Here is a 25898-nt window from a genome sequence, read left to right on the forward strand (position 1 = left end):
ACTACCGCGTCTCACACTTAGTCTCCAGGAGTAATTGAAAAGCTCACAGTGACAATTGTCTCTTCTTCCAGATGTCCTCGATATAAAGGAGTGGGGCTTTCATCGCCTCCTTGACGCAGGATGTGGACATGGCTCTCCAGGTCAGAGTTGCTCCAAGCAAGGTAAAAAGAAATTTCTTCTTTGCATTGCTTTTCAGTTGCTGCCTAGCACCAGCGTAAATGAATATGTTCTATAAATGGCCTCTTTGTCAGTGGGCAACTTGTTTCACTTTTGGCTGGATACCCTACAGAAAACATTCTGCCGCACTGCTTGCATCTTGCGGTAATGTGGCAATATAGAGGCGCCCATGCCCAAGAAAGGATTCTAAAACGTTTAAATAGTGGCTGTTTCCGAGGTACCATTTCACTAGAGAAGTAAGCTCTCTAGTATTAACACCTGCGCTTCTCCTGTGGTTTCTCTGAAATCACGACAATTTGTTCTCAATCTTTTTTTTTTTTTTTGCAGGGAGTGGCTTTTATTTTTGTAACTTCTAAAGAGTGTGCACGATTTTAAGGGCAGAGTAGTGAAACATTTTAAGCTGTAGGTTTGTTAGTTTCTTTCCCCCCTGAGGCTAGTGTTAATAGTTGTGTTTTATTTCAGTGTAAAAATACCCCTTTAAAAAAAAAAAAAATCAAAGGACGTGAAACAAGGAAATATGCAAAGCCTCAAAGCAGCTGTGTAAATTCACACAGGCTTTGGGCCTGCAACGAGCCAGACTTAAGGGAATGACACTGGAAACTCAGATTTTTGCTTAAAAATTAAATTACGATTATGAATTAGTGCTACCATCATTTTAGTAAAATATCGGCACTATATGTATTTCCTGAAGCTTTTCTGTGCATTGCCATCATCACCACAGATGTCATCAGTAAAAAATGTTGAGCATGGCAATAGCTAAGTAAAATTGTCAAGGAAGAATCAGTAAAAACATTATTTCAGGGAAGATATTTTTTAAAAAACTTTATTTTTAAGAGGATTTTAAACTGTTCATAATTTATATATAGTTTTAGGATTGAACTAGCAATAATAACTCCTGCTGGAGAGATAAAAATTAAAAGATAACATCCTTTCTCTTAAGTAGCTTACACAAAGAATGGGGACTCTATATTTAGTCTGGGCTTACACACACACACACACAAACACACACACACTCATTGCAGCAGAAATATCTGGATAGTTGCTGCAGTTCTTCACTATTTTGGAATCCCAGAGCTTTATACATAGAATCACAACCTTAGAACATTAGACCAATAGTGAGTATGTTCCAAATAGGTGAGTTGTTGAGAATCTGAATTTTCATGATACATCCCTGTGGGTTATTCATTTACACTTCTCTTAAGTCCTTGTTCATTGTCAGTATTATCAGCACAAGAATTACTGATATGCTCATAAATTAATAGTAATAGCAAAAGTGACCTTCGTCTAAAGATAAGTCTAAGACTCAACAAACATTTATTGAGTGCATGCAATGTGCCAGGCAGTGGGCTAATTAAATCCCCCTTATCTCTACACTTTAAATGAGAAAAAAGCTGACTCAAGGGAAAGAGTTATGACCAAAGGCCATTTAATTAATTTTCTGTCTGGGGAAATAGCACAAGAACTGGGAAGAAAGCCCAGGTATGAGGACTGCTAAATTATTGTTCAGAATACAATATAGTCTACTCCAGTAGAATACATGTTTCCTAACTATAGTAAACTAATATAAACTTCCCTCTATGTGTAAAAATCTCAGATGTACAACACATTCCTGCATTTTCTTGGAGTCGTTCACCTGAACTAGAGAATTTCATCCACACAGGCAATTTCAAAGGGAACGACTATCGGTAGGCTAGCCCCTGTGCTGTGATCCTACAGCTGAGAGAGCCATTATCTCATGATTTCTGTAGGACTTGTCCAAAGATCTAAAAAGCAGGCTTTCCCACGGGGGGAAATGGAAGGGAAAGTGTTATCTGTTGAGCACATGTGGTACTTAAGGCTAGAAATTTCCCAACGTGTTCTGAACACAAAACCCCTGTGAAATTTTTACCTATAGAACAAAACTCAGAAAGTAATGAGCCAGTGTCACACACCTGTCAGTGAGGAACTGGGAGAGAAACCCCAGTGTACCTGATGCAGAGTCCACATTCCTTATTAATAGGGGTTCCCACTGGAGAGGTCTTTGATTATATTTTTCCTTCCTTCCATCATTATTATTCAAAATGTATTAATTAAATACCTACGAAGATACTTGCTGCTTTGCTTTAGGTAAAAAAGAAAAAAATAATAAATAAATAAATACCTACGAAGGGCTAATCAGTATTTTGGGGTCTGAAGAATTAAACATGATTAAATCAGCGTCTTTGTCTTTGAGAGGCTGGAGAAATGAGCATCTTCCATAAATAAATATGCTTCAACACCAATGTGGTCAGATCTGTAAGACATATATATATATAATGCTATAGAAGAAAAAAAATGAGGAGTAGAGGAGCTAGGCATGGTGGTTTATGCCTGTAGTCCCAGAGATTTGGGAATCACCACTGCAGTCCAGCCTGGGCGACAGAGAGAAACCTGTATCTTAGAACAAAAGGGAGGAGGGATTAGGAGAGTGGGGGTGCTATCATAGTAGGGGTGGGATAGGAAGATGACATATGAGCTAGACCTTGAGAATATACAACTATTTGCCCTGCAAAGAAGAGTAAAAATATTGTAGGCAATGGGAACATTCTGCTTTGCAAAACCACATAAGCTTCCAATTTTCACAGAATAAGCAGAGAAAGTTATTATAAAAGGACTAGGCCCACATTTCATAGGGGAATTCTCTTAAGTCTTCAAAGATCATATACTCTCAATGCTACTTAAATCATTTCTGAGTATAGAAAAAGAAGAAAAGCCAGAAGATATTTTTATGAAACGAGAATTACGTTGTCACCTAAACCATATAAAGATAGTGCAAACATAAACTACAGATCAACTTCACTTATGGAATATGGAGGTAAACATTGAAATAACATATTAGCAAACAGAACCCAGAGCTTGTCATAAAAATAAAACATCATGACCAAGTGACATTTATTTAAAAAATGTAAGCATGATTCAAAAATAGGTTATTTACTAACATAAATTACCGTGTTTGTAAATCTAAGTAGAAAAATCATACGATCATCTTCATAGATGCTAAAACTACCTTTGATAAAAATTGACAACTATTCCTGATTAAAACACTAAATAAAATAAGAAACTGATGATTTCTTCTTTAGTGTTAATATACATCTACAACATGCACCACATTACAGTCTTAAAGCTGGTTTATTACTTACTGGGGAATACTAGAGGTGTTCACAGAAAGGCCAAGAACAAGGCAAAGATATCCACTAACTTCACTACTGTTTAAGAATATATTACAGGTACTAGTCAGTTCATTCAGACCAGAATAAACAAAAGAATTGAAATAGAAGAAGTTAAACTATATCTATTTACAGGTGATATTGTAGTATACCTGGAAAATTCAAGAGACTCGATGAAAACACTAATAAATAATAAAAAAGTAAGATAATAGACTACTAAATTAAAATACAAAAATCAGAAGCCTTTCTATACACAAACAATAGCTAGTTAGATGGTGTCATGGAAGATAAAACTACAGTTACATTAGTAGCAAAAGGAGAATTTATTTAATAATGTAACCGTGTGTAAAATCTATATGAGGAAAAATTAACATATAGAAAGAAACAAAAGTATACTTGAATAAGTTTGGAGACTTTTGGTTTTGCATAGCATGAATAAATGTTATAAAGCTATCAATTATTTCCATTTTAACAATAAATTTAGCATAATCACAATAAAAATAGCAAAGTTGATTTATGGAGCTAGTCAATTAGATTTTGAAGTTTGTAGGGAAAAAATAAACATAAAATAGCCATGAGAATTTTACAAACAAAAAAGAAAGAAAGAAAAATGAGAGGTAAGTAGCCTTCTAATGTGTTTTTAAATCAGTTTTATTGAGGAGTAAATTGATATACAAAAATTACACATATTTATTGTATACAAGTTCATAAGTTTAGACATATGCAAACACCTGTGACACCATTGCCATAGTCAAGGTAACAGACATATTCATCACCTCCAAAGTTTTCTGTGCCTCTTTGATGGTTTTGTATGAGTGCATGTGGTAAGAACACTTAACATGAGCACTAACCTCTTTAAAAATGCCTTCTCAGATATTAAAACATGCTACAAAGTTTCTGTAATTAAAACAGTATAGAATTATTGATTCATGAATAGATAGAAGGATCAATGGAAGAGAATAAAATGCTTAAAAATAGACAAAAGTGTATGTGAAAATACAGCAAGGAAAAAGGTAATATCTCAATGGAATGTTAGAAATCAAGGAAGTACAAAAAAAAGATGGGAACATGTAGAAAGAACACAGGCAGTGTCTTGTAGGTGCTAAAACTGGTCAAATTTGGGATAATTTTAGCCTCAACAGGAATCCTATTAATGAATTATGACATGTAAAAAATAAAAAAAGACTATCAGTTATCATGAATAAATAATAAATATAAATACCTAAATTTATACATTAGTTCAAGGGTAATAAAGGAAATCTCTTTATGGAAGAATGCCTACTAAAATGTAGAAGAAAAAACAAAATGATAAAATCATTGGTCTACAAAAGCAATGTAAATAATTGATTCAGACTATATATGTCAATGGATGCTAAAAAAATTAGGGAAAAATTGTGAGGGAACAGATTATTTACATAGTTTCAAGTACGACGTCACAGATTACTAATTAATTACAAAGGATACACAGTACAGTTAACATAGAGAGATCTGGCAAATATCACTTTTACCAAGTGATCAAACTGACCATCACAAATAATGACACAAAGTCATATTATGGGCCGGGCGTGGTGGCTCACGCCTGCTATCCTAGCACTTTGGAAGGCCGAGGCGGGCGGATTGCTCAAGGTCAGGAGTTCGAAACCAGCCTGAGCAAGACCCCATCTCCACCAAAAATAGAAAGAAATTAATTGACCAACTAAAAATATATATACAAAAAAAATTAGCCGGGCATGGTGGCGCATGCCTGTAGTTCCAGCTACTCGGGAGGCTGAGGCAGTAGGATCGCTGAGCCCCGGAGATTGAGGTTGCTGTGAGCCAGGCTGACGCCACGGCACTCACTCTAGCCTGGGCAACAAAGTGAGACTCTGTCTCAAAAAAAAAAAAAAAGTCATATTATGTGTCTCCTCATGAGATACAATGGGAAATACAGAATATGTGGAATTCCTCCCTGACGAATCTAATCATCAGGAGACCATCAGACATATTTAGAGTATGACACTAAAAAGCTATGACAACCAAATGTAATGTCCGAAAATTTGGTTGATTCTAGGATTCTGATCTTGAGAACAATTGGGGAAATTGGAATATGGACTCTATACAAATAATATTGTATATCCATGTAAAATTTCTTGTGCGTGATAATAGTTTTGTGGTTGCATATAGGAGAAGGTACTTGCTCTTATGAGAACTTGTGAAAAATATTTAAGTTCTTTGAAAATTTTCTCTTTGCTTTCTGCCTTTGAGAAGTAAACGAGTTGCAATTTCACAACCGCCTTCCACATTAGACTTAGTCCTCTCTTTGCAAAAGCTGTAATTACATTTTAAGATATTTAAAGGGGGAAAAAGTGAATATAAATATAAAAAGCAGATCTATTTTTAAAATATATTTTTGTGTGGTACACAAAATATTTTAGTATAATATAGTATGAGATGTGTGTGCATAAAATAGTGTTAATCTGCATATACCTCAAGGGTTGTTGGTTAGCATCTGAAATACTCTTATCAGGCATCCACACTTGAAGAGGTTCTCAGGAAATGAAAAAATTATTATTGAAAATTATACCAGTAACTTTGTTAACAAGCATCGGAAACAAGTTACTTTTTTCACTGGCGAAATGAGTTTTCTTCAAAATATGTAAAATTAAGCAGGCTTCACTACTTTTACATGAACAAAATATAAAAATCTGGAATGCCCAGTCACCTATATATCATCAGAGAAGAATCCAAGATTTAGTACAGCACTACATGTTCTTGAGTCGTTCTCCCACTTCATGGAGAAATCTGTCAACTCATCTGGTCAGGATGGCTGATCCAGACTTCAGGATGTCATTGTGACTGCCTCAGAGTAAATCTAACAAACTCAAGTGCTGAAAGAGATGGTGATTTCTCCAAGCTTTCAAGGACAGGTTGTATGAATATCTTTGTGTTTGTTTGCTAATACATGTTTGTATATTTGGTACAATTTTAAGTACAATTTTTTATTATTGTAACATGCAACAAAAAACTTAGTCTTTCTCTTTCTCTCGTTAGAAATTTGTAAGATACAGAAAAAAGGAAAAGGAATGTCTATAATTTCCTCCTCTAAAGACAAACACCATTAAGACATTTATATTCCCTACCAGATTTATGCTTTCTTAAATACTGAATCAAGGATAATTAGGGAGGGACATAAAACCTCACTACTTTTCATCTCTGAAAGCTACATATGTTGACCAAAAGAACCTAATGGTTGTTCAATAGCAATTTAACTAAAGTTTGGTTGAATAATGGATCTAGTACTATTCTTTGACTAGTGAGTTTATGGGTGATTTTGGTTATTTATTTTATGTTTTCCAAATTTTCTACAATAGCCAATAGTTCAATAGTAGGATTTGTTTGTATTTTTATCTTTTGTACTGAATACTTTGGGGACTGAATTAATGAATGTATCTTATTTCAATAATAGCCAGAGTTTAGAAAATCAAAGAGATAGATTACCCCTAAAGTATTTTATTATAGATCTTTCTGAACTTTATAGGTTGGAGAAGGAATTGCAAAGTCCTTCATTGACTGAAAACTGCTACCCAGCAGCTGAAAATAAAAATTTATTTAATTCCTCTCACCTCCTAGAACTACTCCAATCCTAGTAACCAATGTGATCAGACTCATTTTAATGGCGCCTATATCTGAACTTGTTTTCCTAACATTTGTCTTATTAAGAGTTTACCAGCAGCAAATATGCCAGAGGCCTGCGGATTACTCTGGCTGTTTTTGAGTTTCCTGGGTACTGTTCCTTACTTCAGCCCTTTTTGTGGGATGTCTTTTACATAGGTCACCATGCTTTGTATGAGGTGAACTCTATAATATGGACATCCCTGTTTGCTTTAGAGAAGTTCATTTGACTCAATGGCAGCCATTGATGGTCTAGTCAGTTGTCCATCAGCAACCATTGACAGAGCTCTATCCAACATGGTACCACATGCCAGATAGCGATTGGTTTATCTAATCAGATTCTCTCTTCTGGTATATTTGCGTAAGAGAGGGAATTGGTTAGTAGTAGAGTTGGAAGAAGAAATGAAGAGAAAAACAGATCAGAAAAGTTCAGTTCCAGCATAGAAATTTATTGCAGTGACTGTTAGGTCACCAGTGCCACTGTGTTCTTAACTACTGAGTTATTCTGGATCCTGAATGGTAGCCAACGGAGCTGAATAACTGCTGAGACAGTTTACTTAATCGATTTTGAATTTTTTTCCTATTATCCCCATTAAGAGGGTGAACTTTCTGTTCCCTACAACTTGAAGGAGCCTAATGAATATATTGAAATTTCAAATATAATTTAAAATACTAGCCTACAAATGATATTGATATAGCTTGTAGCATCTGCCATGGTTGTAGATGTGATAAGTAGGTTGATGCTTTCCTTAATTCTTAATGAGGATGGGGATAATCTCTTGCCTACAGAACTTCAAGTACATTCTACCTGGTACCTATATATTAAGAGTTGGAATTAGCCTTTAAGATTATCAGTTCTTAATCTGGGATCCTTGGAATAGACTTCAGAAGTTCTATGAAAACAATAAAGTTGCATAAATTTTTTTTGTCTTTGTGAGTATATACATTTTTCTGTGCAGTCCGTGTTTTACATTAGATATTCAAAAAGAAAATGAGCCAAAAAAGTTAAAAACACCACTGCCTGGCCGGGCGCTGTGGCTCACGCCTGTAATCCTAGCTCTTGGGAGGCCGAGGCGGGCGGATTGCTCAAGGTCAGGAGTTCAAAACCAGCCTGAGCAAGAGCGAGACCCCGTCTCTACTATAAATAGAAAGAAATTAATTGGCCAACTGATATATATATAAAAAAAAAATTAGCCGGGCATGGTGGCGCATGCCTGTAGTTCCAGCTACTCGGGAGGCTGAGGCAGAAGGATCACTCAAGCCCAGGAGTTTGAGGTTGCTGTGAGCTAGGCTGACGCCACGGCACTCACTCTAGCCTGGACAACAAAGCGAGACTCTGTCTCAAAAAAAAAAAAAAAAAAAAAAACACCACTGCCTTATTTTACAAATAAAAACATTTTACAAATAAAACAAAGTAACTTGCCCAAAGTCATGCAATGTTTAATTGCTAGAGACTAGATGTCCCTTTTTTTTCATTAAAAATATAAAATACAAAAAAGGAGGAGAAATTATTCATGATTTCACCATGTAAAGACAATCACCATTAAAACTTTTCTGTTTCCTACCAGAAATATGTATTTTAGATTCAAAAGTATACTTTTAAAAATACAGATTGATATATTTCTTTCTAATAGCTTTGTACTAAATTCTATGAATACCAGCAGTCTAGAACAGTGTCTATTGCATGAACCAGAACAAGTTATTCATTTAAAAAAATACCCCAGCTAACTTGGTAGGAGAAAAATAGTGTCCCATTGTTGTTTTAGTGTGCACTTCCTTATTGTTAGTGAAGTAAAAGATTAAATTTGCTCATTTCAGTTGGAAATTTTTCCCTTGCTCATTTAGCTCAGGAATCCAGATCTTCCAGCTGTCCGTCCAGTTCCTATCTAGAAATCTACCTGAAGGGACACTCTAGGAGAAGCCTATGTTTTTGTTTATCACCTAGACCAGTTCCTCTGTCTGTCTTCAATAGATCTTTGCAATGTAATCACCTGAGAGGTTTGTTAAAATGCAGTTACCAGGATTTCACAGGCCTAGAAGTGAAAGGAAATAAACAAACAAAACAAAAACATAATGCAGTTACCAGGATTAAGAATAATGAAGTTTGAGAACCACTTAAAGGACATGTAGGCTGATATTGAATATGAAGGGAATGGACAATTATGATTCTTATTAAGAGTCTAGGCCGGGCGTGGTGGCTCACGCCTGTAATCCTAGCTCTCTGGGAGGCCGAGGCGGGCGGATTGCTCGAGGTCAGGAGTTCGAAACCAGCCTGAACAAGAGCGAGACCCCGTCTCTACTATAAAAATAGAAAGAAATTAATTGGCCAACTAATATATATATATAAAAAATTAGCTGGGCATGGTGGCGCATGCCTGTAGTCCCAGCTACTCGGGAGGCTGAGGCAGAAGGATTGCTTGAGCCAGGAGATTGAGGTTGCTGTGAGCTAGGCTGACGCCATGGCACTCACTCTAGCCTAGGCAACAAAGCGAGACTCTGTCTCAAAAAAAAAAAAAAAAAAAAAAAAGAGTCTATACCTTTGTGAAATCTAGGTTATTGCTATCTAGGTACCTAGCACCTATATAATAATGTGAGGTAGTTTTGCCCCTTTACAGATGCTCCTCAACTTATGATGGGGTTATATCCCAATAAACACAAGTGGAGAAATCCTTAACCATCGTAAGCCAGAGACCATCTGTAATCAGAGTCACAAAGTTTACTTTCTGACTGGGAGTCAATAAACGTAATATAACATTGAAACTCTTCCAATGAACAGCTTTGTGAAAAATCACTTGATTTCTCTGGGTCTCTGTTTCTTCATCTACACAGAGGTGACTGTAATCCTAACACACCTGTTTATTCTGATGAGTGAGCTAACCTACACAGACCACTTTAAAGGGTCACATAAATGTGGGTGTACTTGCTTGTTCTAATTGTTTTCTGCATGATTATTTTGTGTCATCTTACTTCTTCCTTTTTATCCCCAAGAAGCATGAAACAGCTTTGAACAGAATGTCAACACTGGTTAATTATCTGCGGATCGATTACTCTCTCATTTTACAGCAAAAATTGCTTTGATCTGGGTGGTGTTTAGTTTGGCCTGGACTCTGACCAATCTTAATGGATTCTTGTTAAATAATGAGAATGTCTTGCAGGGTTGTGCTTCTAGCAATCCTAAAACTGTAATGAGTCATTCACCTTACATTCTTTGAGTACCTACTATGTGCCAGGAACAACACCGGACACCACATGTATGTTAGTGAGCAAAGTGGACACGTTTCTTCCCTCCCAGTCCCTTCTTAAATAAAATGGGATATTAAAGAACAATTAAGTCTTATGTCTTTTAGTAATTACTTGAAGAACCATACAGGAGTATGTGGAAGACATCCCATTGGGATGTTATCAAACACAACAAGAAAAATTCAAGAGATAAATGAAAAGAGGTGGCTATCAACTCAGGGAGAAAGGAATGAAATATGAGCTTTTCTCTTTTGAATTATGCCCAGTTAAGCCAGTGTAGAAACTGAGAAGACAGTTGAGTGAGTCATGCAGCTGTCATACTCAGGGGCCCATACTCAGGGATGCAACCTGCACATACCCATACTCTGTCTGGGACCCAGCCTAGCCCTGTCAAGGATACCACTCTCCATTTGGGGAGATTCTGAAACCTCAAACTCATGGAACTTTCCTCCATTCTTTTTTGTGTAGGCGTAGTCCTTCCTCAATTTCATCTTATAAAAAAATGCTTTATTGTTTGGGGCAGTGGAAGGAAGGTTGACATCAAAATATTGTGATCAAAAAGATGATAACGTAAAGACCAGTTGTACCAGATGGTTTTTTGAAAACAAATTGCAGGGCATTCATCATATCTTAAATTTTTCAATTTGCTGACTTAATTCACTTTCAGAATAGTATTGCAAAAAAAAAGGATAGGAGCTTTTTAATAAAGAAATTATATTTATAATGATCTGTATTAGAATATTATAAATCTTCAGTTATAGTCAATTACTACCCATAGTAAGACTAATAAGGTCTATATTAGGGAGAGAAGAGAAGACTAGAGAGGCCTGAGTAGAGAATACTAAGTCATGGAAACTTCTTGGAAGAGGTGAGGGGTCAGCTGAGACCTGAAAAGATGAATGAGAGTTAGCTTTCTAAAGAGAGGAGCAGCTAGTTCTAGACAGGGGAAGCAGCATTGAACGTTCCCAGGAATAGAAGTACTTCTGTAGGGCTGGAGCGCCAAAGAGGAGGGCAAGCCCAAAGGAAATAGTAGAACCCAGGGTGATATTCCTATACACAAAAGATAATATTGGGACATGTTTTTGCATTGTTCTTGTCTACCAGTTTCTCCATTGGAAGCGACATTGTCCAAGAGAATGAGATTTGCTGTTGCAGAAATGCAAGGAAAAGGAACATCCAGTGTTGAGGGTGTTTATTTGTTCTCCTGACTTCCAAATAATAAGGTCCAACAATAGACTGAAAAGGAAACCCCAGAGAGGGTAGCTGGACTACCTTCCCCAGGGATATAGCTGAGGAACCAGATCCGGAAGGAGAGAAGACACAGACGGTGAGGAAGTGGTGGTGGGTGGTCATGGTGGGGGGAGAGACCGAGGCTGAATTGCAGGGGCTGGAGCCTACAGAGAAGAGCGGAGTCAGTAGAGCAAGAACATGCCCTGCCTAGAACATTCTGTGGCTGGAGCCAGGGGGCCAAAAGGAAGGTGGACCATTCGCTGTGGACAGATCCCCATCTGCTTCCAGATCCCCATCAGCGCACTGTGCAGCTGTGGAAGCTGTGTTCCCCATTGCTGGTGGGCATAGCTGGCTATCTCCTTGTCACCTTCGGATAGTCCAGCAAAACAACCATAGGCCCTCTGGTCCCCGGGACTTTGCTGAGCGCATGGAACTGCTCAGCGGCCCTCTTCCCCCCAAACCCAACCCATCTCAATGGCCCAGAGTACGTGTAACCCCCCCAAAACTGTGTGTCCTTTACCACAGAGGGCAAAGCGCCAGCATGTGTTTTCTTATGATCAGTATGGGCCCCGCTTCCTATCTGGCAGTGTTGTTATGAGGATTAAAGGCGACAAGGTTTGCGAAGTGGTTAGCATGGCGCTTGCACCTACAGGTGTTAAACAAAGTTTACCCTTACCCCAATCCCTAAAATATGAGGATGTTCCTCAAAATTTCATTAATAAAAGTGTACTTGTAAAGATGCTCACTGATTGAATACATTTATTGAAAATTTTAAAATTTATCATGAAAAAAATTTATCATGAAAAAAGTAAACATTTGCAAATTTAAATAAAATGGTATAATGAATTTCATTTTTCCATTGCCCAACTTCACAATTATCAACTAACTCATCTTCAATCTTGTTTTGTCTACATTTCCACTATTCTCCCACCTGTCTATTTTTTAAGCTAACCCAGATATCATATTATTTCTTCTACAAATATGTCCCAATGTAGCTTTAAAGATAAGAACTTTAAAAAAACCATGCCATTATCACACCTTAAAAAATTAACAATAATTCTTTAACATTATTAAATATTCAGTGAAGTTTAAATAGCCAAATGTCTCATAAATGTCATAATTTTTTTATGGTTTGATTCAGGATCCAAATATATTTGAATAATAAAAATTTTGACAGTAGCTAAATATCTAGACTGCTACAAATTCTCATATATTGGATTTTCCTAGAGTGCAATAATAACATTTATATTATAATGAAATTATGTGTTCAGTCATTTGGACAGCATTATTAAGTGCCTTTATTGGGTAATTCAATATAATTTTTTTTCCCCTAACCTCAACTCTGCTACTAAATAGAGTAAATGTCCTAGGGCTGTTTACTTAACCTGGCCAAGTATCAGTTTCCATACTTTTAAAAAGAAAGTGTTGAACTAGAGTTGATCACTAACCATGCTTTTGTGACCCTACCAGGTGGGAGGCAGGGTTAAAAGCAAGAGCACTGACATCAGCAGATCTGGACTGAAGCCTGGCCACATACAGGTCATATGAGTGAGGATAGGTTTCTTAACCTCTTTTTGCCACAGTTTATAAATCTGTGAAATGCTGATGATAGTTAACCAAACCCAGAGAGCTTTTCATATATGCACGTAATGGTGGTGCACAGGAAAGGGTGGATAAAATGAGCAAATACGGGTACAGTGATTGTCATTTAGTAATCCCTCAATAAATAGTCAATATAGTTAGAGTATCAACTGTTTGGAGCAGGGGATGAGGGGATGAAAGGATGGGGCTGGAAGATGGGTCTGGAAGGATAGGCAGAGGTTAGAACTATGTTGTCTAGTACAGTAGCCACAAGCCACACATGGCTAATGAGCATTTGAAATGTGGCTAGTCCAAACTGAGATGTGTTATAAATAAAATATGTCACAAATTTCTAAGATGTAGTGTGAACAACCAATATAAAATATCTCAATACTTTTAATGATTAATTTATGTTAAAATTATAACATGTTGGATATATTAAATAAATATTATGAAAATTAATCTCACCCTTTAAAATTTTTATAAATGTGGCTAGTAGAAAAATTTAAATTTAAATAGAATAGAAATTATATTTCTATTGGACAGCACCAGGCTAGATCATCAATTGCTATTCCAACCTTTTCAAACGGATCTTGCACCTTCTCCTATGATCCATCTGGTCAACCAGGTTGGAAAATTGGGAGATGTAATCGATGGCCCCCTCTCGCTTGGCCCCCACAAGTTGTTGATTATATTTCCTTAATACCATGCACGTCTGTCCTCTTCGCCATTTCCACTGCTGGCCTAGGATATTGCAAACCCATTTAAATGCTTTCTCTACCCAATGGCTCTTCTCCAAACTATACTGCTCCTTAAATCTTTGAGTCTCCCCACAACCTCCATAGACATGCAAAATTCCTCATCAAGGCATAAAATTCCCTTAATGATCTGCCCTCAGCTCTATAAACACTCTCCTACCCCACCCCGCTACAAGCTTAGCTCCAATCACGTCTTTGCAAGTGCATCTCCCCCTGCCTAGAGCAGCCCCTCCCCCAAGCCAGCTCCTGGCACATAGCACCAGGGTTAAGTGTCAGCCCAGGGCTCCAGTTCTGGCTCTGCAATTTATTGTCAAACATTGAAGAAGTTGCTAAATCTCTCCGAGCCTCATTTTTCTTCTCTCTAAAAAAGGAATCTACCTTTCAGAACTTTTATAATGATTAAGGAAGGTAATGCCCATGTGGTACCTGACTCGGTAAAATCTCCGATAAATGTTTTTGTCAAACACTGCCCAGAGAAATGTTCCTTGCCACTCCACCTACACACACACACGCGCACGCACACACATACACATTCTCTCTCTCTCTTTCCTCTCCCTCTCTCTCTCTCTCTCTCTCTCTCTCTCCCTATCCTCCCCTTTTTCTCCCTGAGCTTCCATGGCACTCTTTCTGCTCACTCCTCAATCATACCTCTTCTCTCTGTATTGTAGCCACCTGTTCACTCATTCTTGCCTCTAGATCAGCGGTTCTCAAAGTGTGGTAATAGGTAGAGCAGACCCAGTATCCCCTGGGAACTTGTTAGAAACATAAATTCCTGGGGCCCACCCCAGACCTACTAAATCAGAAACTCAGGCTGGGCCCAGCAATCAGTGTTTTAACAGGCCCCGCAGGTTGTCCGATACTTGTACCTTTGAGAACTGCTAGGCTGGGTCTCTACGGCTGAGATCACATCCAATTCACCTTGCTCTGCCGCCCGCTCAGTAGCTATTTGTCAAGTGAAAATGTGTATGAATAAATCCTGATGATGGTGTGAGATCATAGAAGGATATCAAGAGAAGAATGTCAGGATATGATTGTGTTTGGGAAAGTTGTAAGTTCTACAGGCTGTGTAAAGCTGTGGTCCCCAACCCCCGCCAACTGGTACCCGTCTCTGGCCTGTTAGGAACCTGGGCACAGAGATCCGTGACCTCCCGCCACCCAAATCTGTGGAAAAATTGTCTTCCATGAAACTGGTGCCCAAAAGGTTGGGGACCGTTAGTGTAAAGTATTAGAGGCAAGTGAATTTTCTTGTAAGAAAATCATTATTTGAAAATCTAGATTTACAATTCAGATGGAAAAAAGTGTTTACAAAAACTATGCCTTGCTTTTCAAAATATTTTTTACAAAATCCTCTTAACATGTATTATTGTGATATTTACACGTAGTGTTTTGTAAATTTGTCAGGAAAAGTAGGTATATCTATATGTAAAATTTGTCAACAAATATATTCTTCCACAAACTATGATTTAACTTCAAAAAGAAAAACAGTTCTAAATGTCTTACAGAGATTTTGTATTTGTGGATTTTCTAAGTATGTAGCACAATCCTCTTGTTAGGATTATAAAAGTAAAAATTTATAGCAAGAGAATGTATGAAAAAATGAAAACGTTATTTAAACTGGGCATCTACCCAAAGGGAAAAAAGACATTCTATAAAAAAGACATCTGCACTCGAATGTTTATAGCAGCACAATTTACAATTGCAAAGATATGGAAACAACCCAAGTGCCCATCAATACATGTGTGGACTAATAAAATGTGGTATATGTATGCCATGGAAAACAATGGTGATCTAGCACCTTTTGTATTATCCTGGATAGTGCTGGAGCCCATTCTACTAAGTGAAGTATCACAAGAATGGAAAAACAAGCACCACATGTACTCAAAATCAAATTGGTATTAACTGATCAACACTTAAGTGCACTTATAGTAGTAACATTCACCGGGTGTCGGGCAGGTGAGACAGGAGGAGGGAATGGGTATATTCACACCTAATGGGTGTGGTGTGCACCGTCTGGGGGATGGACACACTTGAAGCTCTGACTTGGGTGGGGCAAAGGCAATATATGTAACCTACACATTTGTACCCACACAATATGCTGAAATAAAAATAAATAAATAATAGATACATTTTGATATTAACAGAAATAAGAATAGTTGTTTGAAAATATGTATTAGTACAGAGACTATATATTATTCATCTTATTTTGGATTGAAATGAAATAATGCAATCAACTAGAAATATTTCAATGGGAGGCTATTAAAAGAAAAACTAATTGATATTAATACATAGTATAAAGAGTAAAATAAATGCAAAGACACAGCACTCTTAACAGAATTAGAGGGCTGAAGAAGCTCCAAGTTGTTCCCTAGCTTATACTCAGCTCCCATCAGCAGATTCTCATCCTGATAGTTGGGAAGGAATCGAGCCGGTTTATGGGTGGACACTGTATTTGGACCATCAACTCAGGTAAAGATTCCTCTTGACGTCTACATAATCTTCTCTACAAAATGAGGGCTTTTAGCCAATTCCATTTTGATTTCTCCATCTGGAAGACACTGTTGCACACCGTCATTCCTTCTTGCTTGCTAATAGAATTTTAACTTCTATGTTAATACTTCATCGAGGCAGTAGGTTCCCATCCCTGGGAGCAGTCCTGATGTTCTAAACCTGCCCTGGGAAACCCTTTTCCTCTCTGCCTGTGATTGTGCAGTAAGTGGGCACATGGCCCAGTGGGGGTCAGTGAGACACAATGGGAAGTCTGCTGGAGGCTTCTTGGAAAGATTTTATTCTCTAATAAAAGAAAAACAGCTGTGGGAAGAAGATCTCTTTTGCACCCGTCCTTTTACTTCTTTTTTTTTTTTTAGAAAGTGTTGTGTCAGCCGTCGTGGAACCACAGCCTATGCAGGTCTTAGGGAGAGAACAAGGGCCGAGGATAGGAGGAGACCAAGGGTTGAGGAAAGGAACACTGAGGGCCACGAGGGAGGGGAGATTAGGGGACAAGGAATGGTGAGACACTGAGGGGAAAGGGGGATGAGGAGGAGAAGCAGAAAGAGAAGAGACTTCGCAGGTGGGGGAGGGCAAGGAAAAGAGTGGAGGGGTGGGGATGGCATAGGGGCAGGTATTGGGGTAGATTCTGCAAGTCCCAGAGCCCTGGAGTCTTTGTTTCCGGGGTCCTCTTAGGTCTGACAGCCCACCCATTTTTTTAATGGTAAACCTGTACATTTGGTCCATTCAGCCACTGGGTGGTCACCTCCTCCTCTTGCCTGGAACACACGGCTTCTTCTGTAACCAGGCCAATGAGCAGATTTGGTAAACTTGGTGAATTAGTCACTTAGAGAACATTAATAATCCTAAAGTGTCCGAGTGTCAGCTAAACAAAAATGACTTTCCAAAAGATTCAAAAGTGAAAAGAATAAGCTGGATAAACTGAGCATTTCCCATGTGCAATGCTGAAATTTTTGTTATATATTCTTAAGAATATATTTTAAAAGTTTTTGGTTGTTTATTGGCTTAAGTATTTCTTCATGTGAATTGCATATTTATTATATACTTTGTCCATTTCTCATTTGTCTTTTTATTTGTGTGAATTTATATATTATAGATATCAATGCTTTGCCTGTGATAGATACTGCAAATATTTTCTCCCAACTTATTCTTTGGCATTTAAGCCTTTAATCCATTTGAAACTTATTGTGGTGTCTGATACAAGACTGGAATCTAATGGGATTTTTCTGTTCAGAAGTTAGACAATTTTCACAGTACCATTTGTTGAATAATCCATCTAAATCCCATTTATCTGTAATGCTTCCTTCTTAGGATTCAGATGTGGAAGAGTCCATCTCAGAACCATCTATTGTGCTTTGGCCAATTGCCCTATAAATTCTGGCACACAGTTTAATTATTAATATTCTGTTATGATGTGGGATTTTTGGTTCATGTTTTTTGAAGTTTACTGTTCTCATATTTTGATTATTACCACAGCTGAGATTTAGAATCATTCCATTAAGTTAAAATAGAAATATTGGCATTTAGGAAGTTCTTCCTAGTGGATGGAGGATAGTGATATGGATTTATATGCTGCATTAATGCTTGGTGCAAATGTGCAATATGCCAGGCTCTTTAGTCAACAGCACCTACACTTTGAAGTCCTTCCCACCCCATGGGTCTCAGAGCAATACGCGGCTAGCCAACACTAGCGGTCATTCATCATCTTTTGTTTGTCAAACTAGTAACCAGCAACCATGTGAAAAAGCCCAGGCTCTTGGACCTCACGCCTGATTTCCCCACAGGTTGTTTTGCAGAACCTTGTTATGTGTGTCATCCTGTTCTACACTGTGTACTACGTGTCTCTGAGCATGGGCTGCCTGACGCTCAAGTAAGTAGCACGTTGTCTTCAAACAGAATTAAAAAGCTGACATTGACTATGAAAGGAGTGTCTATTTAATATTTGACATGCCTGTATGGATGAGAGGATGTGGATTTTTTAAATGACTTTTTACTTTCTTAGGTAAAAATAAACAAATCTTCTATATTTGAAAATGATAAAAGTAACAATCATGAAATCAATTGGATAGCACCAGGCAGGACTGTCTCTCTTACCTCTTTGGAGGATGGTCATGGAAAGGAAGTGAAAATATTACTCCGTGGGCTGGTATTGAATCAGAGGAGGGAGCTTGGAGATAATCTATATCCAATTTAAATAATTTCTGTTACACCCTGGAAATAGCTTTTGAGAGTCAGGAGATCTGCATTCTACCCTGAGTTTTTACTAACTTCCTGAGTCATCTTGACCAAACCATAGAGTGTCTCTTATTTCAGTGTCTTCATTTGTCAAATGGAAATAATAATCCAAAAAGAGTTATCACGAAGACGAACTGAGATAATACATGTATTTTTAATGGTATCATTTCTATGTGATGCATTATTTTTCTGGTAATTTTTTGTCTTGCAATGGTAGAATTTTGTCCCTACCAATTTAGGTTGCCCATATTTTGATTGCCTTAAAATATATCATACATATTTACAAATAATTTCCTAGAAGTTAAGTGTTTATACAATTTAATTTTATTGTGCAAGCAAAAAATGTTATTTTAATATGCAAATTAATACCAAGAAATAATTATACCAATTTTTGCAATGGAAAGAATGTAATTTGGCATGCTTGCAGGCAAACCAACTGAGTAAGCATCTGGTGCTCACATGCAGTCTCAGCCTCTGCCTGGGACGGAAGACAGTGAGGTCATGCCTGGGGCAGGGAATAGGCAAGACTGTGCTGGACACAGTCTTATCCAGTACAAGATTTCAAAGGCTTGTAGTTAATGTGAGTTGGAGGTGAGGAATTTGAAGACCTTGAAGCTCTAAGAGGCAGCTAACTGATAGACCAGATGTACATAATTGCAAATACAGGCCCAGTAGAAAGTTCAAACGTACAATTATAGACTCAAATTTTAGAACAGGAAGGGATCTCAGCAATTAAGCTCTTCAATTAACAGATAAGAAATAGAAGCTTGGCGAGGTTAAGTGACTTGCCCAAGTTCACAGTTACAACCCCACCAGGATTAGAACCTGAGTCTTTTTGCTTCCAAGCCTTTGTCTGCTCACTGCTGGGTATGAAGTTCTCCTCCCACATTTGATGGCAGGAAGTACCAAGATTACAGCTGAGACCTCAAATACAATTAAGCCCACTTGTGGACAAAGTGGAACTTAATTGGACAAAGAAGACAATGTGGACAAGATGTTATTTGGCTGCCATCCAAGTAGGCCAGTTTTAAAATATGCCACATTGTGCGTAAATCTAATGACTTATCTTTGCGTGTGAACAGTGATGTGCAAAGCTTTTATGTGCAGTTATGAAACAGTTATGAATTATCTCCTACAGAGTGAACTATTTTCATTTCTAACATCTTCAGGGCATATGAGTTGGATGTCCTGGCTCCATTTGATTTCAAAACAAATCCCTCATGGCTCAACACAAATTATAAAGGTAATTGTTTTTAATTTTTAATCCTTGCCAACTAGTAAACTAAGTGCCTCCAAAAATCAAAATGTTTTTAAAAAGAAAAATTTTATAAATATCAGGTCTGCCCCTGAGTTATCTCTGCATATTATGTCTGACTATAAAATTAATTAGAAAAAGTACCATCAAAAATTTTAAAGTAGCTATTCCCAGAAGGTGGAATAGGATGGAATAGGTAGAGAAAGGGAATAAGACTTCTTATGTGAATTTTTATTTCATGGTATTATGGGTGAATTTTTTGTGCACTAAATATTTTTTAAAGAAAAGGAAGAATAATTTAATGTACTGATGTAGAAAAATGTTCATGAGATTTGAACTAGAAAATGAAAACTACAAAAGGGTTTGTGTAGTATAATTTCATTTTTGTAGAACAGAGTAAAATACATGATGTCAGTTGTAAAAAGTCTGGAGAATTATGCAACAAACTGTTATCTCCCATCTGGGATGACAGAGAACTTTCATTTTCCACTTTGCACATTTCTCCTTTGTTTTATTTTTCTTCCCAAATAGTATAGAATTTGTTGCAGAGGAAAAGCAATAAGAAAGAATATACTAAGACAAAAGTTATGTCTTTTAAATTTGGCATTTTTGTTGAAGAAGTTATTAATACCTAGTATGTTCATAGACCTTATTATGTATGTACACAATAATCACACCTATATTTATTTAATATTTGTCAAATATACTCATTTTGGGGGTATTCTTGGTGAGTTTGTCCCATCTTTAGAAAAGTAAAATTTTAATGTTATTTTCTATTATAAAATAAGGAAAATTAATTATTGAAAGCTTAGAAGATATGTACAAGTAGAAAAGAGAAGAAAATAAATCACGAACTTACTTTCTATACACAGTAATTATTCTTAACATTCTGTTCAGTTTCTCCCTACTCTTTTTTTTAATGTACTATCAATTCTTTAAACATTACAATTCTTTAGAATACCATCAGGCATCTTTTTAGAGACAGATATGCAAATATACAAAAATTGCCTGAGACCAAAGAAACCAGATTTTAAATATAATTTGTATAGGAGACTTGGTCAGCTAAAATTACTGAATTCAAATGAAAAGCTTTAGAACAGCTTCCTCAAGTGAGTATCCTTGTTTTGCCATTATGGATTCAGTTTTGGATAACAAAGAATACTTGAGAACAAGAGATTTTTATTCTAATGAGGTAAAGAGGTCTAACATTTTATCTTAACTTTCTCTTTGGGTACTTCCCTAGTTTTTATCAGGACAATTCACAAATGATAAGAAGATAGTCACAGTAAAGAGTCACGTATGGGGTGGTATGTTTTGGGTAGGGAGAGAGATTGAAAACTCAACTGTTCTTATTTAATGCTTGCCTTTGTGTTAGTCAATAAAGATAGGACAATGTCACAGGCTGGCCAAGAAAGGCCATGTTTTAACATAGCTAAGATTAGTGAAGATCCCCAGGATGTCTGGCACAGTTTATATTGTTCTTTCTTCCCACGAAACATGAACATTTGTACAAAGATATCAATAAACCCTTAGCCTATTAGATCTTTAATTTGGGGCTTGGGGAGATAAGTGCCATAACTCTTGAAAGTCGTTGCTTTGAGAATCTAGACTTGTTTAATCTTGGAGATAAAATGTAAGAGTCATCTCAATCTAGACCTGTGTAATCTTGGAGATAAAATGTAAGAGTAATCTCAGAGCCTTGGACATGTATTTCAGGTCAGGTTTCCTATCTGTTTCAATAATTTTGTCACCCAGGAGATCAGTTTTAGCCAGGAGACTGGAGAGTGTGAGTCCAGTTAAAACATTTTGATTCCTACTATCTTTCCTTTCCGTTACAGAGAATAGTTTGCATATTTCTTTCATTTTAAATTAAAATCCTCTCTGTAATTTTTTGAGATAGATAAGCTAGTACTCCATTTCCCAATTTATGGAGAAGGAAACAGACTGATGTAGAGGTTAAAATCCTGTGCAAGCTTTTATTAACTCTTCAGTTGTAAAGGTGAGGCTAGAATGCTGGTTTCCCTACTTCCAATTTTATACTACTTCCTTTAAATCCATGCTTTCTTTCATAACATAAACAAAGCATAACTCTATGTCAATATATGCCAATACATCTTGTGCATGATTAAAACCACTTTCTCTAAGCAACTGCAAGTTAACCTATAAAATCTCTAAGTTTTGACAAAGGAGACAGTTCTATTTCCCTATGTAATGTGGAGGTTCTGTAAGTCAGTGGTGGAGGAAGGAGTGAAGTGTGATGGGAAGAGGTGGTGTCAATATGATCAATTTGATACAACAGGACAGCTCCTTCCTTGATTTTAGGTGGCAGGACATGCTGAGCTGATCTGTATTGCACAAAGGAATTCCTGTGCAATGGAAAAAGAGTTAGTGCGAATCCTCCACTCAACTTTTGAAGCCAATTGAGTTAAATCAAATAGAATTGAAGAGGAATAAGTGTGAGGCCTTTAAAAAGATTGCACCTGGGACTTGCCGACTTGAGTGTCTTGCTTACCCACTAGACAATCAGTGGTTTGTTGGATAATAAATTACTTCTACACAATAGGACATAAGGTGATTATTGTATTTTTGCTTTGAAAAATACATAGTTTGTCTGCATAGATTTATTGATTCCTGAATTGTATGAATATACCAATTATTTCCTGTGTTTTAAAAGGAAAGAAAGGTAATTTGTATGGAAAGTATAATTTACAAAGGGAACTTGGTGGTATATTGTTAGGGACCGACCTTCCACAGCCCCACCGGACAGAAAAGCAGAGACATCGAGGATGCAATCACACAAGAGGAGGTTTATTTTCTGGCTAGCCAGGGTCCAAGCCCCAGAGCACCAACGCAGTGGCCACTCTCGCAGGCAAGGACCCCGACCGGAACAACGGCATGCCTTTTATCCCCATGGTGCACAAGCTGCGCACAAGCTGACTACGAGTGGATAATGCGTTGACCTTTAAATGATTGGTTGCCCATTATTGCCTTTTGAAATAATTGGCGGGTTGGTTGCCCTCTATTGCCTGATGGGCCAGTCGCCCGTGCTTCAATGACCTCATCCCATAATTCCCTCTACAGCGGTGTAGCAAGCAAGCAATGACCAGAAGCAAAGGTTTGCGGTTAGCTCACTGCCCCACCCAAGTAAATTCCTGACAATTGGAAAAATTCCTCTGCCCTTCCTCTGCCCTACAATGTGACATATATTGGCTACTTTAACGTTTGATGAATCTCTCCTTTGATACCACTGTAGTCTTAAGATCCATACCAAAGACAGGGCAGATAGTTCACTTATCACATGTTCAGGGCTCTTAGAGATTTGTGGTCCTAACTTACAAATATCTAGTTCTTTATACATGTTCAGGGAAACTACTCTGTGACTCAGTGGATTTAGAAGAGTATCTCCATCCACACCTGTCATTTATGAGGCCATTTCATCCATGGTTATCAGCTATGTTTCCCAGATAACTATCTGAACATAAAGTGTTATTACAAAGACACAAAGGAATTCATTTCCAAGTTAGGCAGTGCTTGGTACCAAAGAAATGTTATAGTTCAATAAACTCTTACATTTGAGTTTTTCCATTTCTGAAAACTTAAAAGTGAATTTTTTTCATTAGATCTTAATTCATCTTAAAATGAGATTTGCAATCCAATTACAGATTTGCATGCATTGGTTATATTGTAACATTTCCTTATTGTATTTCATCTTCTCAAGTGTTGAGTACAAAGAACATGAAATACAAATTATATACTGTTATTTTTCTATAAATCTAAGAATTATTTAAAAATGGAATATGTTAAAAGTTTTTACCCAAATATGAGGATTGTTAAGAGATGGAGCATTTAAAAAATTCTTACATAAGTTAAATTTCTTCCCAGGGTAAGTTTCCATGGTCTTGTTACTAGCTGTATTTCAGAATTGTTGGTTGCTCTAGTCCTAAACGATAATATTCTTTCTTTTATTTGCAGTTCTATTAGTCTCAACAGAGGTCACCTACTTTGTTTGTGGATTGCTTTTTGTTCTGGTTGTGGAAGAATGGGTTTGGGATTATGCTATTTTAGTAACTATTCTTCATGTTGCCATCACTTCAACTGGTAAGCAAAATAAAATAACAGAAAGAAAGTGTATTAAATCTGATGTACCTAACTCACTTCCTGAGTAGAACCTGTTGTATGCATATTCTCCTATGATGGCTAAATAATAAGTGATGATAAAAGTTCTTCACTCCTCCCCTCCTGGTCAAGTTCTTCTATAGCTCCATCTTCCAATTCAGAACTGTACTAAAATGTAAGGATTTTAGTAAGAATGTAAGAATTAATGTAAGAATAGGTGTTTCCTATTCTTTCACATTCAACTTGTCAGCAACTTGTACAGTGTTTGCTTCTGTAAGATTTATTTTTCCTCCCAAATGCTTCTATGAGACAGAAACTGGGGAAAATGGGACCCAAGGAAACCTGTCCAACAATAGTTATTTTAACAAGAATATCAGTTTTTAGACTAAAGGGTTTTTATTTCTACCTGTGGTCTTTGGAGTCAAAAGAAAATGGATCCAAATTCCAGTTCTACCTTTTACTAGGTGTTAGACGAGGTCTCGTACAAGTCACATCTCTCTCCTCTGTTTCCTCCTTTATAAAGTGGAGAAGATGGGTGAAGTTTCAGCGAGTCAATGAGAAATTGTCTGACAGTGCCTAGCATATAATAATTACTCAGTAAATGATCATTTCATCCATTCATTCATCCCTCCTTTCAGAATTTACTCCTACACTGGAGTAAATCTGTCTCCAATTTAAGGACACATAACTTCCAAATAAATTGCAGCTTTCCAGCTTCAGTGCTATTTGAGAATACCAGTATGTTAACTCCCTAGCATTGGTTTCCTCAGATACAAACTGTCTCTCAGTAACTCAGAGAATCACTGGATGGTGCCCTTTCTCCGCAGCCGGCCCCCACCCCCACGCCCTGCCGCCATCTCAAATTTTCTATTTTACTTTAGGGCTTAAGTTTCTCTGCAAATCAGCCACAGGATATTTGTAAAAGGGGTTGGGGGGCATAAGGTGGTTTTATCTCCGGGGTTGAGATGTGCTATAGGTTGTGGACCCAGAAAAGTTATGAGTTAATTATCTAACGTATGCCACATAAAAAATGCTTAACAAATGATTGTTGGATAGCACTGAGTTCAGAGTGAAGTGGTTAGAATTGCAGGGGGACTCGGGCATTGAGGATTCATTCTGAGGCCCGTCATTGCTGCATGTCACTTCCAGTCAATGTTGTGACCTGACATAAGAACTCAACAATTCCCATCATTTCCAGGAGCGAGTTCCAAATATTTGATTTACTAATATAACCTTTTAGATCATGACTGAAGTATAACTTTGGGGCTACCTGATTTTATGAATGTGGATAAACTTTCTCTTTGTTATGTGGGTGTGATTTGACCAAACAAGTATTTCTTCGTGAGTTAAAAAAAAAAAAAAGTATGTTTTAAAAAAATGAACACCTTTTTTTTTTTTATTGCAGTTATGTCGGAATTCCCCCTGACATCACATTGGTGGGCTGCTTTAGGTATATTGGAATTGTTCCAGTTTAAATTCTCTAATGAACAAAAATAATGTTAAATAGAACAACTTTTGGAAATAGATTTTATTATCTCAGACAGATTTTATAATAATATTATCTAAGATAATAATAATGATGATGTCTAAAATAATGAAAAGACACACATTTCACTGAAGATAGACTCCACTCGTTGTTTCTTTTGGCCCAAATATACTCTTACGACAGCCCAGATAGAATCTACGTGAGAGAAGGTGCCATCTTAACATGTACTTGGAAGCAAAAAAAGGTCAGTGAATAGACATGTAAGAAATATAGCATACTCTACTTCTCCTTTTAACAAAATTTGAATTTATAAAGAAATGACATAGACTTGACTTATATGTTGAGCAATAATGGGGGTGCTAACGTGAGTGAACACCTTCAAAGTCTTTACATCCTGGAAAAGTTTTCATTAAGCCCTAAATTTCCTTATCTTGCCCCCAAGTCTAATCTACAATAGTTTTTCTCTTTCCCCATCATTT

The 25898-nt window shown here is 37.0% G+C and overlaps 1 protein-coding gene across 1 annotated transcript; it reads left to right on the top strand.

Moving 5' to 3' along the window:
* TMEM244 (transmembrane protein 244) lies at positions 1-25660 on the top strand. The gene is made up of 5 exons (XM_012736583.2): positions 1-161; positions 18112-18197; positions 19732-19805; positions 23790-23915; positions 25339-25660. The coding sequence occupies exons 1-5, from the start codon at positions 129-131 to the stop codon at positions 25428-25430; spliced, it is 411 nt and encodes a 136-aa protein (XP_012592037.1). The 5' UTR covers positions 1-128; the 3' UTR covers positions 25431-25660.
* Positions 25661-25898: the final 238 nt, after the last annotated feature.

Source organism: Microcebus murinus, chromosome 5 (genome assembly GCF_040939455.1).
Source record: "Microcebus murinus isolate Inina chromosome 5, M.murinus_Inina_mat1.0, whole genome shotgun sequence".
In the NCBI taxonomy this organism is placed as follows: domain Eukaryota; kingdom Metazoa; phylum Chordata; class Mammalia; order Primates; family Cheirogaleidae; genus Microcebus; species Microcebus murinus.